Below are 16,759 nucleotides of genomic sequence, written 5' to 3' on the forward strand. Positions count from 1 at the left end.
TAAGGAAAGGGAGATGGGGAGGAAAGAACAGGGGATTTTTTCACTGGCAAATTTAATGTGTAAGTGACCCACTTTTTATTATTTTGTTTTATTTTTACTTCATTGGTTCTCTGAGTAGCCCAGCACAGATCAGCCATCTTCAAGACTTCAGAGGAGACTATGCAATGAAAACACGGGGCAGTGGTTCTAATAGGGTGCCTGTATTTGAGGTTGAAAATACAAGTACCATTCAGTGTCATCCTGTGATTTAGAAACATACCTTATGGCTTATATATATATTTCTCATTTATGTAGCATTTATGTAGCAGATATTGCTTGTTCTTCAGTGACCTGTGTGCTTTAACAGGGTTAATTCTAATGTGGAGAAGGCCATACGTTGCATATGGGAAACAAGATGGAAACTATCATTTTCATAGCAGGACTTCTCAATGATTTTACTAATCCTTCAGAAATCTCACTTCAGCTAGTAGGCTGATGTCGGAATAACTACCATTTCAACACTTATTTCCTTTTCTGGCTGAAAACACTGAACAAAGAAAAATAATGGAAAGAGATGTCTGGAAGTGGAATATTTCTGTTTCCCCCAGTTTGAGTCACCGAGAAATTTAATGTCTCTGAGAGGGCAAGAGAAGTGGAAAGCTACACTTTAAGGTTTGAAAATGGCTAAGCTGTTTCCTTCCACTACTATTTTATCCTGGAAACTTTTATGTTACTTTATCAGAATTCAGCAAATCCCTTTCTGTTGCTGGAACGTGTATAATACAAGCTTCCCTTGAATACGAGAGGCTGCATTTAGGAGAACTGCTATTTTTTGCAGTACTGTTTAGGAAGTAATATAGACTCATGCAGATGTTGCATTTTAATTCATTAAACCTAAAATAACAGCCAGGCAATATTAATTTTTTTCTGAAATTTCATTCTCATAAGGTGTTCTCAGATATGTAGTTTTCCCCAAGCATATGAGGAATATGCAAAGGGTAAACAGATATTTTTTAGTGTCTATTTTCTCTCCCCATTCTGTCTCCCAGTCACAAGGCTTTTTGCAACATTTTGATCTTCCTTTCTTCCCCTAGGTGACTAGATCCTCAAGTAGAAATACTCGTCAAGTGAGAAGTATCAGAGTTTCACAGACTCTGATGAAGAAATGATGGAAACCTTTGGACAATCCATTAAAACCCCTGCAGCCAAGCCAGATAGGGAACTTTACATGAAATGAAAGTCTGTCTGCTTTGGGTTGATGCAAGACTTGTATTTTCGGGAGGGTGTTTAACCTAAATCAATGTGAAAATCTTAGTGTTTTAGAAACTCCAATGTAATCTGGAAAAGAATGTTTCCATGTTTGCTTTCTTAATGTGATTGAATAGTTTTCACATACAGGCTTAAACAATTTCCTTCAGTGAATTTAGAAAGGTGCCATGACTCAGTAGTACTGCAGAACAACTGGTTTTGTATAGGAAAAGTTATCTTCAGAAGGATAATATATTTCTATGTGATAAGATAGATGATACTGACTCAAATTCAAGGCTGCTTCTGTGATAGCATGATCCGGGATGGAGTGGAAAGCAGTTTAGACCATTATGGTCAGTTTGGACAAAGATTTTGCTCAGTTTTTAAAGCTAGTCAGGACCTCCTTCTCTATTCAGTTAGCCTCAGTTTCATTCAGAGAAATCTATCTTCTCAAAAAGATGTCTCAAAGGGAATGTGGCAGTGAGACACTGGTCAACGTGTGGTCTGCCATTGTCTATGTAATTGAACCTATGCCCCTTTCTCCATGGACAACTGAGATGTAGAGATTGTTTGCAATGGATGACCTAGGCAGAAAGACAGCTATGTTTCTGCTGATGCTACTTTATCTCAGCTGTGGTGACAAACAGCTCCTGACACTGATGAGGGGTGAGGCATGAACTGAGGGGATCACAGGGGAGAAGAGAGGTGGTGCTTGAGAAAGGAGGGGACAGAGCACACCAGAGGAAGTGTCAAGGAGCAAGCCAGGGTTTTAAGAACTGATATCTGCTAAGGAAAATCCCTCTTGGTGGTGGTTGAGTTTTCAACAGCTTGGAAAGCTGAAGCCACATTAGAGGACTGACAGCAGCAACAGCATTGTCAGAAGAGCCATCCCAGACCCTCATGGATTAAAAGAAGCCATAAAAGACATCACAGGATAAAGGAAGTTGATCAAACATTTCCCCAAGCAGCAGGTGTCTATGTCCTGTGGGCCAGCCACACTGGAGAGCCCTCACCAGGCTGCTGACCAAGTGAAGAAGAAATCATGAAGAGTTATAATGAAGTGAATAGAAAACAACGATTCTTGTTGTTGAAAACAGTCGTCTTCTTCCCTACTTTCCCAAACATACTTTCTCTTTCTTTCCTCTCATTAGAGAACAGATACTGCATCTAATTTAAGGAAACCAAAGTGAAACATTTTTGTCTGTGCCACCCTCACACCTCTTTGGACTCTAAGGATTCCCTAAACCCCTCGGCTCCGTAGTTTGTTCATCGGGAATCAGGGATAGAGAGCCTGGTGGCATGTCTTTGGAAGTGCTTTTGGATCCAGAAACAACCTCTGAGTTGAGGTGAGTGGTCTTTAGAAACAGTGATTCTAGACAATGATAGTGCAGAGACCTATGTGGAGGAGCTGTTGCTTCTTTCCTTTTCTCTGGACTCAGCTCAGTTGCCATGTGGGGCCCTGAGTATGACAGATGGGAAGAGGCTTGTGGGTTTCCTACCCCTGCGGGTGGAACCTGGGATGTCAAATTACTACAGAGTTTGCAGTAATTGCTGGTCTCCTGAATTGGCAAATACTAGCCCTTAATTTAGGATTTATTCATTTTAGTATAATCATGATTTATGGTTCGCTGTTTCAGACATATAAAACAAGCACACTGTGATTGTTCCAAAAGACTAATCACTCTGTGTTTTTGATAGCACAAGAGACATGCAGTTCTGTATGAAATATCTCACATATATAGTATTGCCCACAGTGTTCCCAGCATGCTTCAGTTTTTTTAGGCAAAGTCCCTTTTCCAGAATCCCCCCCTCCCGCTGCTCCACTGCTCATGGCTTCTCCAAAACCTTACTTCTGTGTGAATAATTTCCTTCTGCTCCCCTTAATGCTTTTTCTGCCTGCATCCCTGAGATCTTTTATGACCCTCTAGAAATAGTCAACAGCAATGTTTTTAACTGCCATTTCCCCTTATCAGCCAGACAGAGGCCCAAGGAGCTTCTGAGAAAAGAGAGATTTGTAAAACTGAGCAGTTGGCAGACACCTCAAGAACTTATCTAACTCACTTCCAAGGCAAGAGTGACAACATCTAACTAATTTCTGGCAGATCTTTGTCTAATCTGCCCTTAAGGATTAATGTTAAGACTTCACAACCTCTAAAGTCAAATGAGCATAAGTTTTGCCAGTCCAACACATGGGACAAGAAAGAAAGAAAAAGACATTCAGACTAGAGTTTTCAGTTTAACATGAGTACTTGTAAATGATGACTAGTGTCAGGCAGAACCTGTAATTTGTAGGTATTCAGATGATGCCATAGCAATATGAGAATCGTTGAGCAGAAGGGTTCCTCCAACTCATTATCCTGTTCTTGGGGTCTAAGAAGTGACTTAGGAAGAAAATGAAAATAGCCTGTATTGATACCTCCTTAATACTCTCCCAGCCTCCAATGATTTTTGGCTTAACCTGGAATTTCTCAATCTGGAGACAGTATCCATACTGAGTATCACTTCCATGAACTTGCACAATTCTCTTCTGATCCCATGAAAGTAAATTCATAGTGTTGTGTAACAGGTAGCTCTACTCTATGTTGTTGAAGAACCATTTCCTTGTGTTTGTTTTGAACATATTACCCACTGGTTTCATCTGATACCTCCTACATCTTACACTTGGACAGATAATGAGCAACTGATCTTTATTCACACTTCACAGGTTGCTCATGTCTTTGTCAATCTTTATCATATCTCCCCTCAGCCATCTCTCTCCTAGGCTGGAGAGTCCCAGCCTGCCTAGTCACTCTGTATGAAAATTACTCCCTGTGTTACATCATCCTTCCCCAAAATTTTTCCAGTATGACAATTCACTTTTTCAGATGAACTTTAACATTCAATATGGTTTTTGGCTGCTTTTGAGCACTGAGCAGGTTTTTTTTGTAAATGATATAACCACCAAATTTCACACCCAAGTTCAGCTCAGAACCATCACTTTATAGCTGAAGTTACATTTTTCCCCATGTGCATCACTTTATGCTTATCTACATTCAGTTTAAGGTGCCATTCCAATGCCCACTCATCCTGTTGCCTAAGATCCTTCTGTTTCTTAGTCTCAGTAGAATTTCTGCTATTAATCTCCTACTAATCTCCCTTTACTGCAATAACTGCTGTTTATCTTTTAATGATTTTATGCAATCCATACAAAGATCATCCCTCTTATCCTGTGGCTGCCTACATGTTTTCAAGGGTGTTTGGTGAGGACTCTTGTTGAATACATGGAAAAATACAAATAAGAAGATGCTACCAACCAAAGATCTCCCATATCTGCATGCTTTTTATCATTTTACAGGAACCCGATGGATTTGTAGAGCATGATTTCCCTTTAGAAAGCTGTATTGAATTTCTCCAAATGTATCATATTTATCCATCTTCTCCACCCTGCGTAGTAATTTCTACTGAATTTATCAAATTTACCAGGCTTAATTCCCCCAGTTTTTTGTGGAATCATTTAAGAAGGTTGGCACTGGTTTAGCTACTTTCAGGTGCTCAGTTCTAAGCCTGTTTTAAATAAGAGGCCATGCACTATTATTGTTTCATCTAATTCATCCTTGAGTTCCTTTAGATTTCTTGGGTGAATACCATCTGGTTCTAACATTTTCTTCCTATTCATTTTGTTTATTTGTTCCATACCTCTTCTACAGACACTTCAGCTTGAAATAGATCCTCTGAAGATCCCCATAAGGAAGTGTTCTGATGTGGGAAGCTCTCCAAGTTCCTCATAGTGAACACAGGAGTGAAAAAAAGTCACTTAGTTTTTTTCTGTTACAACCATCTCTTCCTTGAAGACTACTTTTGTACCCTAGTTATGTATTGGCCCTATCATTCCCCAAACCATTCAACTTGCCTTGAATTCAAAAGAAACATACAGTTGCAAATCACTTCCCAGATTACTTCAGACTCCTAATATTTTGATGTAAGTAGAAATAGTCACCCTCTCCTATCTGAATATGATTGGGGACATTCTGTTTTGCAGAAAGATCTTTCTGCATGGCAACAGTTATTCTTCTGCTCAACCACTGTTTGTATATACAACATATAAACTGAGAGGGTCTGAGACGTAGGCTCAGACATATATTATGATTGAAAATATGAGCTTAGATTGTGCACTTTGAAGTAGAGTCCTTGCTGTTGATCCTCTTAGGCCTGTGCTTACTTTGAACTCTGTAAGTGCTCAGGCCCTTTAAGTAATAGGATTAAAGCAATCTTTTACTTGCTGATGTGAATTTCATGTCTAACAATTCACATAGAGCTGAAAAAATATACCATCCATTGTCAGCCTGATAGACATATGGATTGTGTTTGTCCCTGCCAAGTTTATATACATGACTGTCTAGTAGACCTGCTGTCTTAATCTGAATGAAATTCAAATGTAGTGACGAAGTAAACGCTTGTAACAATGTCTTGTCTTGAAGATAATGTGTCTCATGCTGGAAAATAAGTAATCTTTTTGAATCACTAGAGAGGAGTCAGAAATCACTTTAGGAAGCACTGCTAGTCCTTTCTTTTATCCTTAATGGCTAACCATAATGTCTAGTGGGTCCTTGCTGGGTTGCTACAGCACAAATGCCTTACATGACTGAGCACTGCCCACCTGGCTGGCTGCTCCTGAAAGGCCACCTGGTCCATGGTGATGCTGTCTCTTCCTTATATCCAGAAGGATTTCCAGGAATCCAGACCCCTCATTTGCAAGGAAGAGTTCCTATCACTTGGATGTCCAGAAAAAATATGCATGGAAGGGACTAGCTTGTCTGGCAGCAGGCACAGCACTGGCAGGCAGCAGAAACTCCACTTGCAGGAGAGAGACCTGGGAGGAAGGCAGGCTGCTCTGCTTGAGTGCCCACAGCTCTTCTACAGCTATGCTCATGCTGCTTCTCCTAATGGCTTTCTATGTGAGCATGCCTTGGACCCAGACCTGTATGCTATTTTTTACTTTAGTAATCTGCATATCTGACATTTGCATTTGTAAGGACAGGGGGGAAAGGCAGAAAGGAGGCATGGCCTTAGGCTCTTGCGTAGGAATCCAGCTCGAGAATCTGGTCACAAATCCTTTCCCAGCAGCCGGCACAACTGCCTGTGTAACTAAACCCTAACCCATGCCAGGCACAATGAACTAGACGTGCCCATGCCCTTCACATGCTAGGTCTTTGCTAAGTCAGATGCTCTCACTCAACAAATGAGGAAACCATTACCAAAGACAGGCAACTGGGAGGAGTGGCAGACTCCAGTAGGAAGAAATGGGACCAGGGGAGGAATGGCTAGGACAAAGGGAAGACCATGCATGGACCCAAATGATCCCCACCATGCAATCTGGGTGCTCCTGTTCATGGTGGTGGGAGGGGGTTGCCCAGCCACACCATTCCTGCGTGTGCATTTTGCCACTGGAAGCAAAGCAAGGGTTGCTGAGAAGAAAAGGATGGATGATCAAACTGCTCTCACATCCTGCAACCTCCTTGTGCCAATGACAGGGAGATCTTCTCAGGGTGACCGCATCACCCACTCCTCTGGCCCTGCTGCCTTCCCTGCCTGCATCTATAGCAGTAGCTTGTGTTGGCCCAAACACTGCAGAGGATGGTCCACACTCTTCAACTATAAGTGCAGCCCCTGGACTGGTTGAGTCCAAAGCCCCCATCGCTCTCCCAAGGGGTCTCTGGCATGGCCCAAGGGCTGGTCTGCCCAAAGGATTACTCCTAAACAGAAGGGTGGATGTGTCCATCACATTTTGCCTGGTAAGGCAGTATAACTGTAAGGACACCAGCTGTGCCATGCTAGTTGGCCTCAGGGCCAATATTTTCTTATAAATCAAAATGTTTCTACTGAGATAAAACTAGCTAACAGAAAAACATGACAGTAAATCAGATCTACCTATTTTCCAAAAGGATGTCCTTAGAAAACCTCTTCCTGAGATTTCTATGCTCTGGTTGTTGCAGTCTGTTCCTCTGTCTTACGCACCACTTGTTCTGCAGGGTCAATAGAAAACTTTTTTGGCCCGCTCTAGTCTGTTTTTTTTGAATCCTTTGCTGCTTGTAGTTCTGTGGTCCCTTGGTCTTCAGACCTAGTGGATTGTGGATGTAAGATCCTTGAAACAGTTTTGCTGGTTGTTTTTCAAGTGTGTGCTGGGGTGCCAAAATATGCAACCACTGTCTTCCTCACTTCTCTCTGCCTAAAGACATTCTTAAGCAGAACAATATGTCTTTTTACTGTGCACATCGTATGTTTGTGTGATTAAGTCCTTGTAATTATACCCTCTGCTTAGCCACCAGTATTCCACAGCAACAAATAATTGTATCCTAAGACACTAATTACACTAATAAATCTAGATCCTCCTTAGGTTATGAATCTGCAAGTTATTGAACTGCAAGACTTAAGTAAGATGACACTACAAATAACACCATGGATTTAAGGTTGTGGTCTACAAAGAAATGTGAAAATTATTACCATGAAGCTCAGAAATGTTTTTGCAGTCAATTTTGGATGCCTCAGAGCAAAACTTTTACTGAATTTGATGAGATGGAGGGTGACAGAGTTTACAAACGAATGACCTTACCAGTCCTGATAAGAAGTTCCAATTGTCTTTTTGTGTTGGGTTTGTGTGTGGCAGGGTTTTTGATAGTGGGGGAGGGGGCTACAGTGGTGGTCCTTGAGAGAAGTTTCTCGAAGCTCCCCCAGCTCCAAGTCGGACCCGCCTCTGGCCGAGGCTGAGCCAATTAGCGACGGTGGCCGCACCTTTATGATAATGTACTTAAGAAGGGGAACTTGGGAGAAGGAGTGGGAGTTGTGAGGAGGAGTTGTGAAGGAGACATCTCTGCAAACACTGAGGTCAGTGGAAGAAAGGAGGAGGGGGGGAAGTGTGCCAGAGCAGAGACCCCTTGCAGCCCGTGGTGAGAGGCGAGGCCAACCCCTGCCACACATGAAGGTCACCAGTGGAGAAGATGTCCACCTGCAGCCCATGGAGGACCCCATGGCAGAGCAAGTGGCTGTGCCTGAAAAATGTTTGGTCTCTGAGGGAAGCCTGCTCTGTTGTATTTCGGTGCTGGGAGGACTGCAACATGCGGGAGGGACCAGTACTGGACCAGTTCGGGAAGAACTGCAGCCCGTGGGAAGGACTCATGTCAGCAAAAGTTCATGGAAGACTGTTTCCCATGAGAGTGATCCCACATTGGATCAGGGGAAAAGTGTGAGGAGCCCTCCCCCTGAGGAGGAAGGAGTGGTAGAAACAATGTGTGAGGGACTGACCTCACCCCACCATTCCCTGGCCCAACTGCACTGCAATGAGGAGGAGATAGAGAAAATGGAAGCAAAGCTGAGCCTGGGAAGAAGGGAGGGGTGTGGGGGGAAGGTATTTTTAAGATGTGGTAGTACTTCTCACTGTCCTATTCTGTTAAGTGTGTTGTCATTTGTGTTTGAATTAAATTGACGTTCTTTTTCTTCCCCTAAGAAGTCTGTCTTTTGCCTGTGACGAATTTCACTATAATGGGTGAGTCATCCCTTCCTGTCCTCATCTCGATTCCCAAGCCTTTTGCTTTATTTTCTCCTTTGCATTCCTGATGGGGAGGAGTGAGTGAGAAAGTGGCTGTGTGGTGCTCAGTTGCTCTCTGGGCTCAAACCATGACACTTTTATAATAGGTTATTTATAATGATTGAATATTTTCTCATTGATTGCCTAAGTAACAAACTTACATAAGCACCTTCCACTATTAGGAAAAGTTATGTTCTTTTTCTTATTTTAAATGGTCGGTCTAAAATGAGAGACAACCAGTATCCTAGCTGGCTGATTGTCTTTGTTACCACAGTCACACTGATTTTTTTGGAAGCAGTTCAGTAAAAATTATTAGGAATACAAGTCTAACTCATAGTATCAGATAAGGAAAGTACAAACCTCATGCAAAAGGTCTTCCTTCCATTCAAGATTTCTGCAAAAGACTGTTAACATTTCCATCGCAATCCCCAATTTTTCAGAGATCTTCAATTTTGCACAAAAAGATGCATTGGATTGAAACTTTTTCTGACGTTTCAGTTCTGTTGGCTGAAGACTATTGCCATTACAAATTCTCAAATAGGTTTGTGTCATTTTCTTCCTGCAAATGAGAATGGATGGTCTAGAAAACCGTCACCATTCAGTCCCTCCTCCTAAGTTTCTACATTCTTTCAGAAGCCTTCATTCCTGAATAAACTTTTGTTTTGAGAGGCAAAGTAATTACTGCAGACTATTGCTCTCTGTTACAGCCCCACCAAGCGAGGAAAAATTCCTAACAAAATATTTCCACTTCTATATGGGTTCTTGTTTCCACCAAAAGCACTTCCCATTCATCTGAGGTGCTCCTTCTGCTCTCTGGGTCCTACTTTGCACCTGAAAGCAGACTTTGAAGAGTTTCTAGAGCACCAGGATAGCCTTGGTTCACTTCTGAATCCCCAGAGAATCCCCCAGAACACATCAATATATAGGAAAACGAATACAAGAAGTAAAAATGACCAAGGAGAAAGATGAGAAGTAAGCACAACCCAGTTCTTATTACAGAGAGTCTGCATTACTAAAGCACCCTGGTTCCTAAAAGGAGAAAGGAAGGGAGAGTTTGCAGGTAGTAGTCAGGGACTTGTGGTAACAGTCTGTTCCTCGATCAGCAAAATGCTTTGTGTAATCTGGGCAAATAATCTATAGTGGCATCCATCTCACTTCATTTTAACTGACCAGATGTTAGCTGATCCAAACCAGCCATCCATGATCCCACTCTAGTGGGTGGAGGAAGACAGGCATTTGCGAGGGGTGATTTGTTAGACACCTACTGAGCATGAAATGAACTTCCCTATAGATGTGCTTGTCTTTCCACACCTAATTTAGAGGGAATCCAGCTGTCTAGTTCAGACAGACATCTGACCTTGGGTAGCTAAAGCAGGGCAGGTATGTCCGGGCAGAATTCACATGCCTGAATTCAGCCTCTATATTCCCCTCTGCTTAATTGAGCAGAGCTGAACGCAAAGTCCCACATGTTGGCTAGAGGATTTTTAAGGCAGATGAAAGGTGGAGAGGGGAGAGTCTCTCTCCAAGACTTATTTCTCGAGCCCTGGGTCACAGCAGCCCTGAGCTGGGTCTCACAGCCTGCCAATCCTCACCGCACTTCAGCACTGGAGTCTGCCCTCAGATCTGGTCCTTACTTCTTCTTTCTGAATTAGGAAAATGTGCTACTTTTCCTCCCTAAAAGGATGTTGAGAGAAGAAATACTCAATGATATGAAATGAGGGCCATAAGAGTACATAACACACAGTGTGTTTAACCTGTGCTCATGCAAATTCCTGAGCTGGGACTTACACCCAGAAGTTGAAAACTACAACAAATAGAGTTTATTCTGATAGCTTCCTCTCTTTTATTGTTCTGTACCACAGTGTCATGCTATATGGTGTTAGCACATCTTTCTTGTATCATAAATGGTGTTCTAATGTCTTGAGCGTCCTCCTGTCTTCTGCACACAACACCAGAGGCTGTGGGGCGTGTTGCAGTCAATGGACTTCATGCATAAGAAATTAGGATACTCAGCATTTAAAACCTGGGATAAATAACAGAATAATGGGCTTCTGTGTGGTGGCATCTGTGGATTGCAGGTATTCTTGTTTTCGTATGGTAATCTCTAGGCATGCCGGGCTTTGCTTCCCTAGCTGCAGACTACCAAAAAGGAGCACTAGTCAGTATTACCTACTTCTCTCCAACAGAAAGCATGCAAATTTCTAGTGAGACTTTGGTGAAAATCCGTTAAGCTTGACAGGGAATATGGTGATCTGAAAGCCTACTGGCTTTGTTTATGAACTGTGTGAAACAATTTCTGTTCCCATGTCTGTGCTCATTCTAGTCCCATGACAACGTGGTTCGATAGTGTACTTATTTTCCTTTTTTAAAGGAGAGTTTTCCTCTCGTTTGTTGCTACATGGAAGTTTCACAGAGACAGCAGGAAAAAAAAATATTATAAAAGAGAACCTGTACAACTGACTTCACACAAAATGTTACTGAAAATGTAAAGTGAAATTAGGGGAAAATATTTTTTTCTTCTAACTCTCAGTTTCACTGCTTGGTGGCATGTGTTAACAGTAGCCAGTAAGTCAATCTGCAGCAGAAACATTTTGAGTTTAATGAATCTGATGGATCCCTTTAAAATGTGCATGGTAGTGCTCTTTCCATGTTTGTGTCAGAACAATCTGAGCAAAACCAGGCAGAACTGCTCCAACTGCTTTCGGAAAAACTAGGACTCTGTGTAATATGACCTATGCTTCTCAAAGCTAATCAGTGTTAGGTGATGAACATTGTTGAAACAGCCTGAGATTTATCAGCATGAAACTGTACTCACTGTGATATAAAGCCAAAGATAAAATATTGCAGCCAGTAATAATGTATCTCACTGAAAAGCAGCTGTGTCAGAGTGCTTGTGCTCTGGTTAGTCAATACACAGCTACAAAAAAGGAAAACTGGTAAAGAAAAATGTGAAAAGGTGCTTTGGTGTTGCAAATCTACACAAGTTGGGCACTATTAAAATTAGAAGGAAAAGGAGGAGATCTGAGCTTTGCTAAAATCAGTGAATGTTTCTGAGAAAACTGCTATTGATTTCAGTGGGGCCAGGATTTCACCCCCAAGTCAGTGTTCACATTCCCTTCCTTCTCTGGTTTTCTTCCTCGTAAAATGGCCTTTTACATTTGCTGTATTAAAGAAGTGTTTGAATGGGTCTGCCCCCTCCCAGCCTCTTGCCAGCTGCAATCAAAGGTCTGCCTTGTTCTGATGGCTTGCTGTTTGGAAGGGAAAAAGTAAAGTTATTCATACATTAATCATATTTTCAAATGCTAGGTAAGAACAAAGTATTATTGTTGGAAAGACTGCCTTTAAAATGGGTTCACTTTGGGAACAGGCTTTGGGTCTTTGTGCTTTATTTCACTTTTAAATTCAAATCCAGTGAAAAATCACTTTATTAGTATGTATGTTCCTGCATTTTTTCAAGCTAAGGATCTTTGGCCAACATATTTTTTTTAAAAACCCCTAATGTTTTGCAGCAAGATTGGAATGTTGCTTCTGCTTCTTGTTTTTAAGAGTGAATACTGTCAATACACGAGTGGTGATACTTTAAGTGCCCAACCAGAACGATTTTGTTCTTTTTATTGTTTTTAGCCTGAGGCTTGGATGATAGACGAAGAATTTGAGGACATGAGAAATTTCTAGTATGGGAGAAGTGAGACTACTCTATAAAAAAATATTAGTTTTGTACATGATTTCTTTATTGCACAATTTACTGCGGCGGCACATCAGTTTAGCTTAATAGCAACATCTCGGAAAAAACAGACCAAGTGGAGCAGTGGGTCTGGCTCCTGCTGGTGGCCTGCTAAGAGTCATTGCTGCGCTCTCTGGTGGGACATGCTACCTCTGGGCTCCAGACAACATACAAAACTCATCTCACCAGTGCTGGGGAGCAGAAGATGGGAGCTCTGTGCAGATCTGAACAGAGCAGACCACGGTCCAGCAGCTAGACCATTACTGCTGGAGAACAGAGACATGGGGAAGTGCTGGCTGTGGTGGCTGAAGACATTAAGCCTTCCAAGGCATCTGTGCGGGGACAGTAAGCCTCAAGATAAGATAGGCATGTGTACAGACTATTTGTTATTTTACATTACTTTTTTCTTCCACGTAAGTTTTGTGCTGTTCTTCAAATGAAAGGTGCTGTCTCAGCGTAATCTACACTGACAGTCACAGCCCCCACCAGCATAAGCCTGGAAAGCTCAGCCAGACAAGACATGTTAACTGAGGACATCCACCATGGCAATGGGTCCCCATTGCAGGTGAGGCTGGACACGTGGGGGCACCCTCAAAGGCCATGTCTGTACTCATAAATTAAACAGGATGGCAGGATGCTCCCAGGCACTGAGACTCAGTCAACCACAGGTCAGTTGTCCAGATGCCAGCTAGGACTGTCCCATCTGGGCATAGCTTGGGCGCAGATCCTGTCCCTAGGATGTTTTGGATGTGGCCACATCTCTGTCATGACAGAGCCCCAGGGACAGCCCTGGGACCAGACCCAACTTCTCCATGTCCACAGGCCCAATCAGCACCTGATGTAAACACCCACCTTTCAGCTAGAGTCGGTGGATCTCCAGCAGCTTTGGACCAACTAAGGACCTATCTTTTTGCATTTGAAATCCTCACTTAGGGACTGAGCCCAGTTCCAAACATTGGAGTGGGCTGACCTTTCTTACAAGCCTCAACTTTGGGTCAGGTCTAAGGAATCCTGCACCGCAGGGGTGCCAGGGGCCCACCATCCTGTCAAAGCCTGTGGAGCAATGGTTGCTCAGCATTTGGATAAAAAGCCTTCTTGAATTTAATTTCCTAAATAATGAAATAGTAAACAAATTCTGGTGCAAAATGTGATAGTTTTAGTTCTCCGGTTAAAAGTAAATTAAAATTTCTTACCTTTGTGTCATACTTTGTGATCCTTGCATTAAAAAGACTTTTGTTATAAGAATGTTTATACAAAAAATGCATGTGTAAATGCATCCAAACAAATGTACACACATGCCCAAACAATCTTATTTTTCCAAAGAGGTCTTCTTTTTTTGGCTTCATTTGAAAATTAATGCTCTCATGAGATGAGGTTAAAAGTAATTTAATGTAACAATAGCCTGATAATTAGCATTTGGCAGTTAATGCTATTTTACAGGCTAGTTCTGACAAATTCCTGCTTTGACACCAGTCATGTTTCAGTACTTTGCTTTCTTTTCCCTTTTCACACAGCTGCTGTAATCCATAACAAGTGATTGTTTAAACATGAAATCAACAAGCATCGCCTGTAATTTGCCTTTCTTTATTTCATGGCCATTAGGAAATGGTCTGAAAGTGGGAAAAAAAGTAAAATATTCCTTCTGTCCTCTTTTTTTTTCACTATCTATTCATTTTCCAAATATTCATCATAAAGAAAAAAATGCTGATAGAGGGAAAAAAAAACCCTAATCAAAAGCCTTCTGCCTGAAGTCATTCAGTTTGCTATTCAAACCAGGAAAGTGTCTATAGTTAGACATGGTTGTGTTCCTTGAGAACATGAAAACATGACAGTGTATTATTAGTGCAGAAACTAAAGAGCAGCTGTTAGTTAGCACCTGGTTCCCAATAGCAGACTGGAAATACAAAGAGAGACACCCTGTGTGTGCCCTGGCAGCAAGAAGGGAACAAACATCTTAAAAATCCACTCTTCCCCTAAGAAACAAATGCTCCCCCTCATGATATCTACACAGAGCCCTGAGAAATTGCCAGCCCCCTTTGCAAAGGAGAAAAACGCCTAAAGGACAGTGAAAACCAAAATAAGGCACCGTCTTACCTTGCTGCAGCTTAGTGCTGCCTCTGCTTGTGAGTCTGCAAACGAGAGAGGAGGGGAACAGACTTGCCACTTTATTGGATTGCCCAAACTGTGTGTTTAGTAATTAGGCATTTGTGCTTCGGGTGAGCTATAAATATAATATCTCTAAAGTACCAGCCATCGGCAGGAGATAAGGACTGCAGCATCTCTGTGCTACCAGCCTTTTAAGGCATCCCAGCTGGAGTGGCACGAGGCCCCTAATGGAAAAGGTTGCCACAGTCCTGAGCAGCCCTGGCCCTTTGCTCTGCTCCATTTGGAAGTGCCTGACCTTAAAATACACTCACCTGCTGTAGGGAAGGCCTGCGAGGGGCCCCAAGGAGCCAGTGTTATTTCAGGGCTTGATATTTTGGCTGAGCTATGAGCAACTCTAATTTCTCAATCAGATTATCTATCAGGACTCTGGGATGGACAGAAACACCCTAGGAAATGCCGGCTGCTCTGCTAATGTAACAAACTCCGTCTGCCCTTCGTCTGTTTGTCTGTCCATCCCAGGTGTGCAGCCTTGCTGTAGAGGAGTCTGTGCCTTGTGTCCTGCTTTGTTTTACCCCTGCACCACCTCATGTCGGGGGAGGTAGTGCCAGTGCTACAATTTCACAGCAAAAATGACAGAGATTTCAGAGACTAGCTTGAGGTCCTGAAATAAATCTGCATGGGCAGTGGGGCCGTACCTCAGGTGCAAGCTCTCTGCTCAGGACTCCCTTCCTGCTCCATCACAGGTGTGACACCGGGTGAAGAGGACACTCGTACATGGAATGAGTGAGAGATTAGAGGCAGCAAAAAGCTCTTCCAGCAGCTTCTGTGGGCAGCATCTTGCTGGCTCTGGAGGAAAATCTGCCCGAGCAAGGCTCAGTGCAGAGGTCGAGTTACAACCTGCCCACCTCCTTGCTAATGCTGGGTTCAGCTCTGCTTTTCAGTGTACTTCTGCAGAGAAAGTTGCAGCAGAGACATGGCCCTTGGCATGAAGTTGAATTATTTTAAGATTTTTTTTAAGGGAAGGGAAGGAAAAACCTCTCTTTAAGACAGGGAGGTGAAGAAATAGCCTTGGGCAGCCTCCTCGTGCAGACAAATAACCCTTCTTTACACAGCAGCATACTTCTCTGAAGAAGTACTGTGCTGTTGAACTGAGATTGCCTGTTGTTCCTCTTCCTGACTGAAGCGGGATTATTTGCTGAGGGATTTGATTTCTTTGCTGGGTTTATTTATTACTTCCATGGTCCTGAAGAACCCCCCATTCCCTTCATCTCCCTCTTCTTTTCAGTGTTCTAGTTGAACAATAGTCTTTAGGAGATAGTGTCACCTCCCAGCTTTCTCTGAACAGTTCATTTGGATAGCAAGCATGGGTCAAGCCATGGAGACTGGATACTAACACAAACCACGTGCCAGGGTTTCTGACATGACAAACTGATTTATGGCTTGACATGGAGCCCAGTCAGATTTTATGGTTTTAACTCCAAACCAATGAGAAGTTGGCATCTGAAGGGTTCATCCTAACATAAAAAAGCTCATAACAGCACGTCCTCAGCCCCTGCCAAGCAACATGATTTGACAGCCTGAGTCAAGTCTCTTGGAATAAATGACTTTCACACATCTCCTTTTGTCTGTGCAGAAATGCCCAGCTTCCAAGCACTGTGGATGAGAGTATGGCCTAGAGACTTAGGTTAGGGAGATAAGAGAAATATCCCACAGATTCCTGATTAAAATATTGTTCATCCTAGAGCTAGTGACCTTTTGCCACATGTTCCTTTAACTACCATGTAAACAGCCCTTTCTCATTTCCCAGAACAATAAACATTTATGAAAAGCTGTATAAGCATCAAAAATGTGGTAGTTAGGACATATGTTTGGACAGCTCTGGAAAGCCTCAACCTTTTCATGTTAGCCAATTTTTTGTTTGCATGATTCAAAGGTCTGGGTGATGTTGTAGAAACAACCTGGATAAAAGATGGTTGTCCCCAGGCCCAGTCCAGGATGTTCTGGGCACTAATGACATGTTTAATCCTCAGGTGTCAGCCCAATTACAGAGCACATTTGGATCTGGTGTAAATATTGAGCAATTGGGGACTAGCTTAGGATAAATGTGGCCTCCCAGCACACTTCATCTAACTACTTGAGAA

General features: G+C 42.5%; 1 protein-coding gene across 4 annotated transcripts in view; it reads right to left on the reverse strand.

Annotated features, from left to right (window-relative positions):
• Positions 1–16,759, reverse strand: part of FHL2 (four and a half LIM domains 2) — a 64,516-nt gene that overhangs the window by 30,391 nt on the left and 17,366 nt on the right. The window contains exon 1 of one of the 4 annotated variants that reach the window (XM_074859121.1): positions 14,607–14,761. The exons of 1 other annotated variant lie outside the window; for it this stretch is intronic. Coding sequence is in view for 1 of the 3 variants with exons in the window: in XM_074859120.1 (XP_074715221.1) it covers positions 9,149–9,208 (60 nt within the window). In the remaining 2 variants the exon portion in view is untranslated. Of the gene's footprint in view, positions 1–9,148; positions 9,318–11,603; positions 11,626–14,606; positions 14,762–16,759 lie in introns of those variants that run through there. 2 more of the 4 variants (XM_074859124.1, XM_074859120.1) reach the window with 2 other exon arrangements.

The sequence above is a fragment of the Strix uralensis genome, chromosome 2 (genome assembly GCF_047716275.1).
Source record: "Strix uralensis isolate ZFMK-TIS-50842 chromosome 2, bStrUra1, whole genome shotgun sequence".
Classification (NCBI taxonomy): domain Eukaryota; kingdom Metazoa; phylum Chordata; class Aves; order Strigiformes; family Strigidae; genus Strix; species Strix uralensis.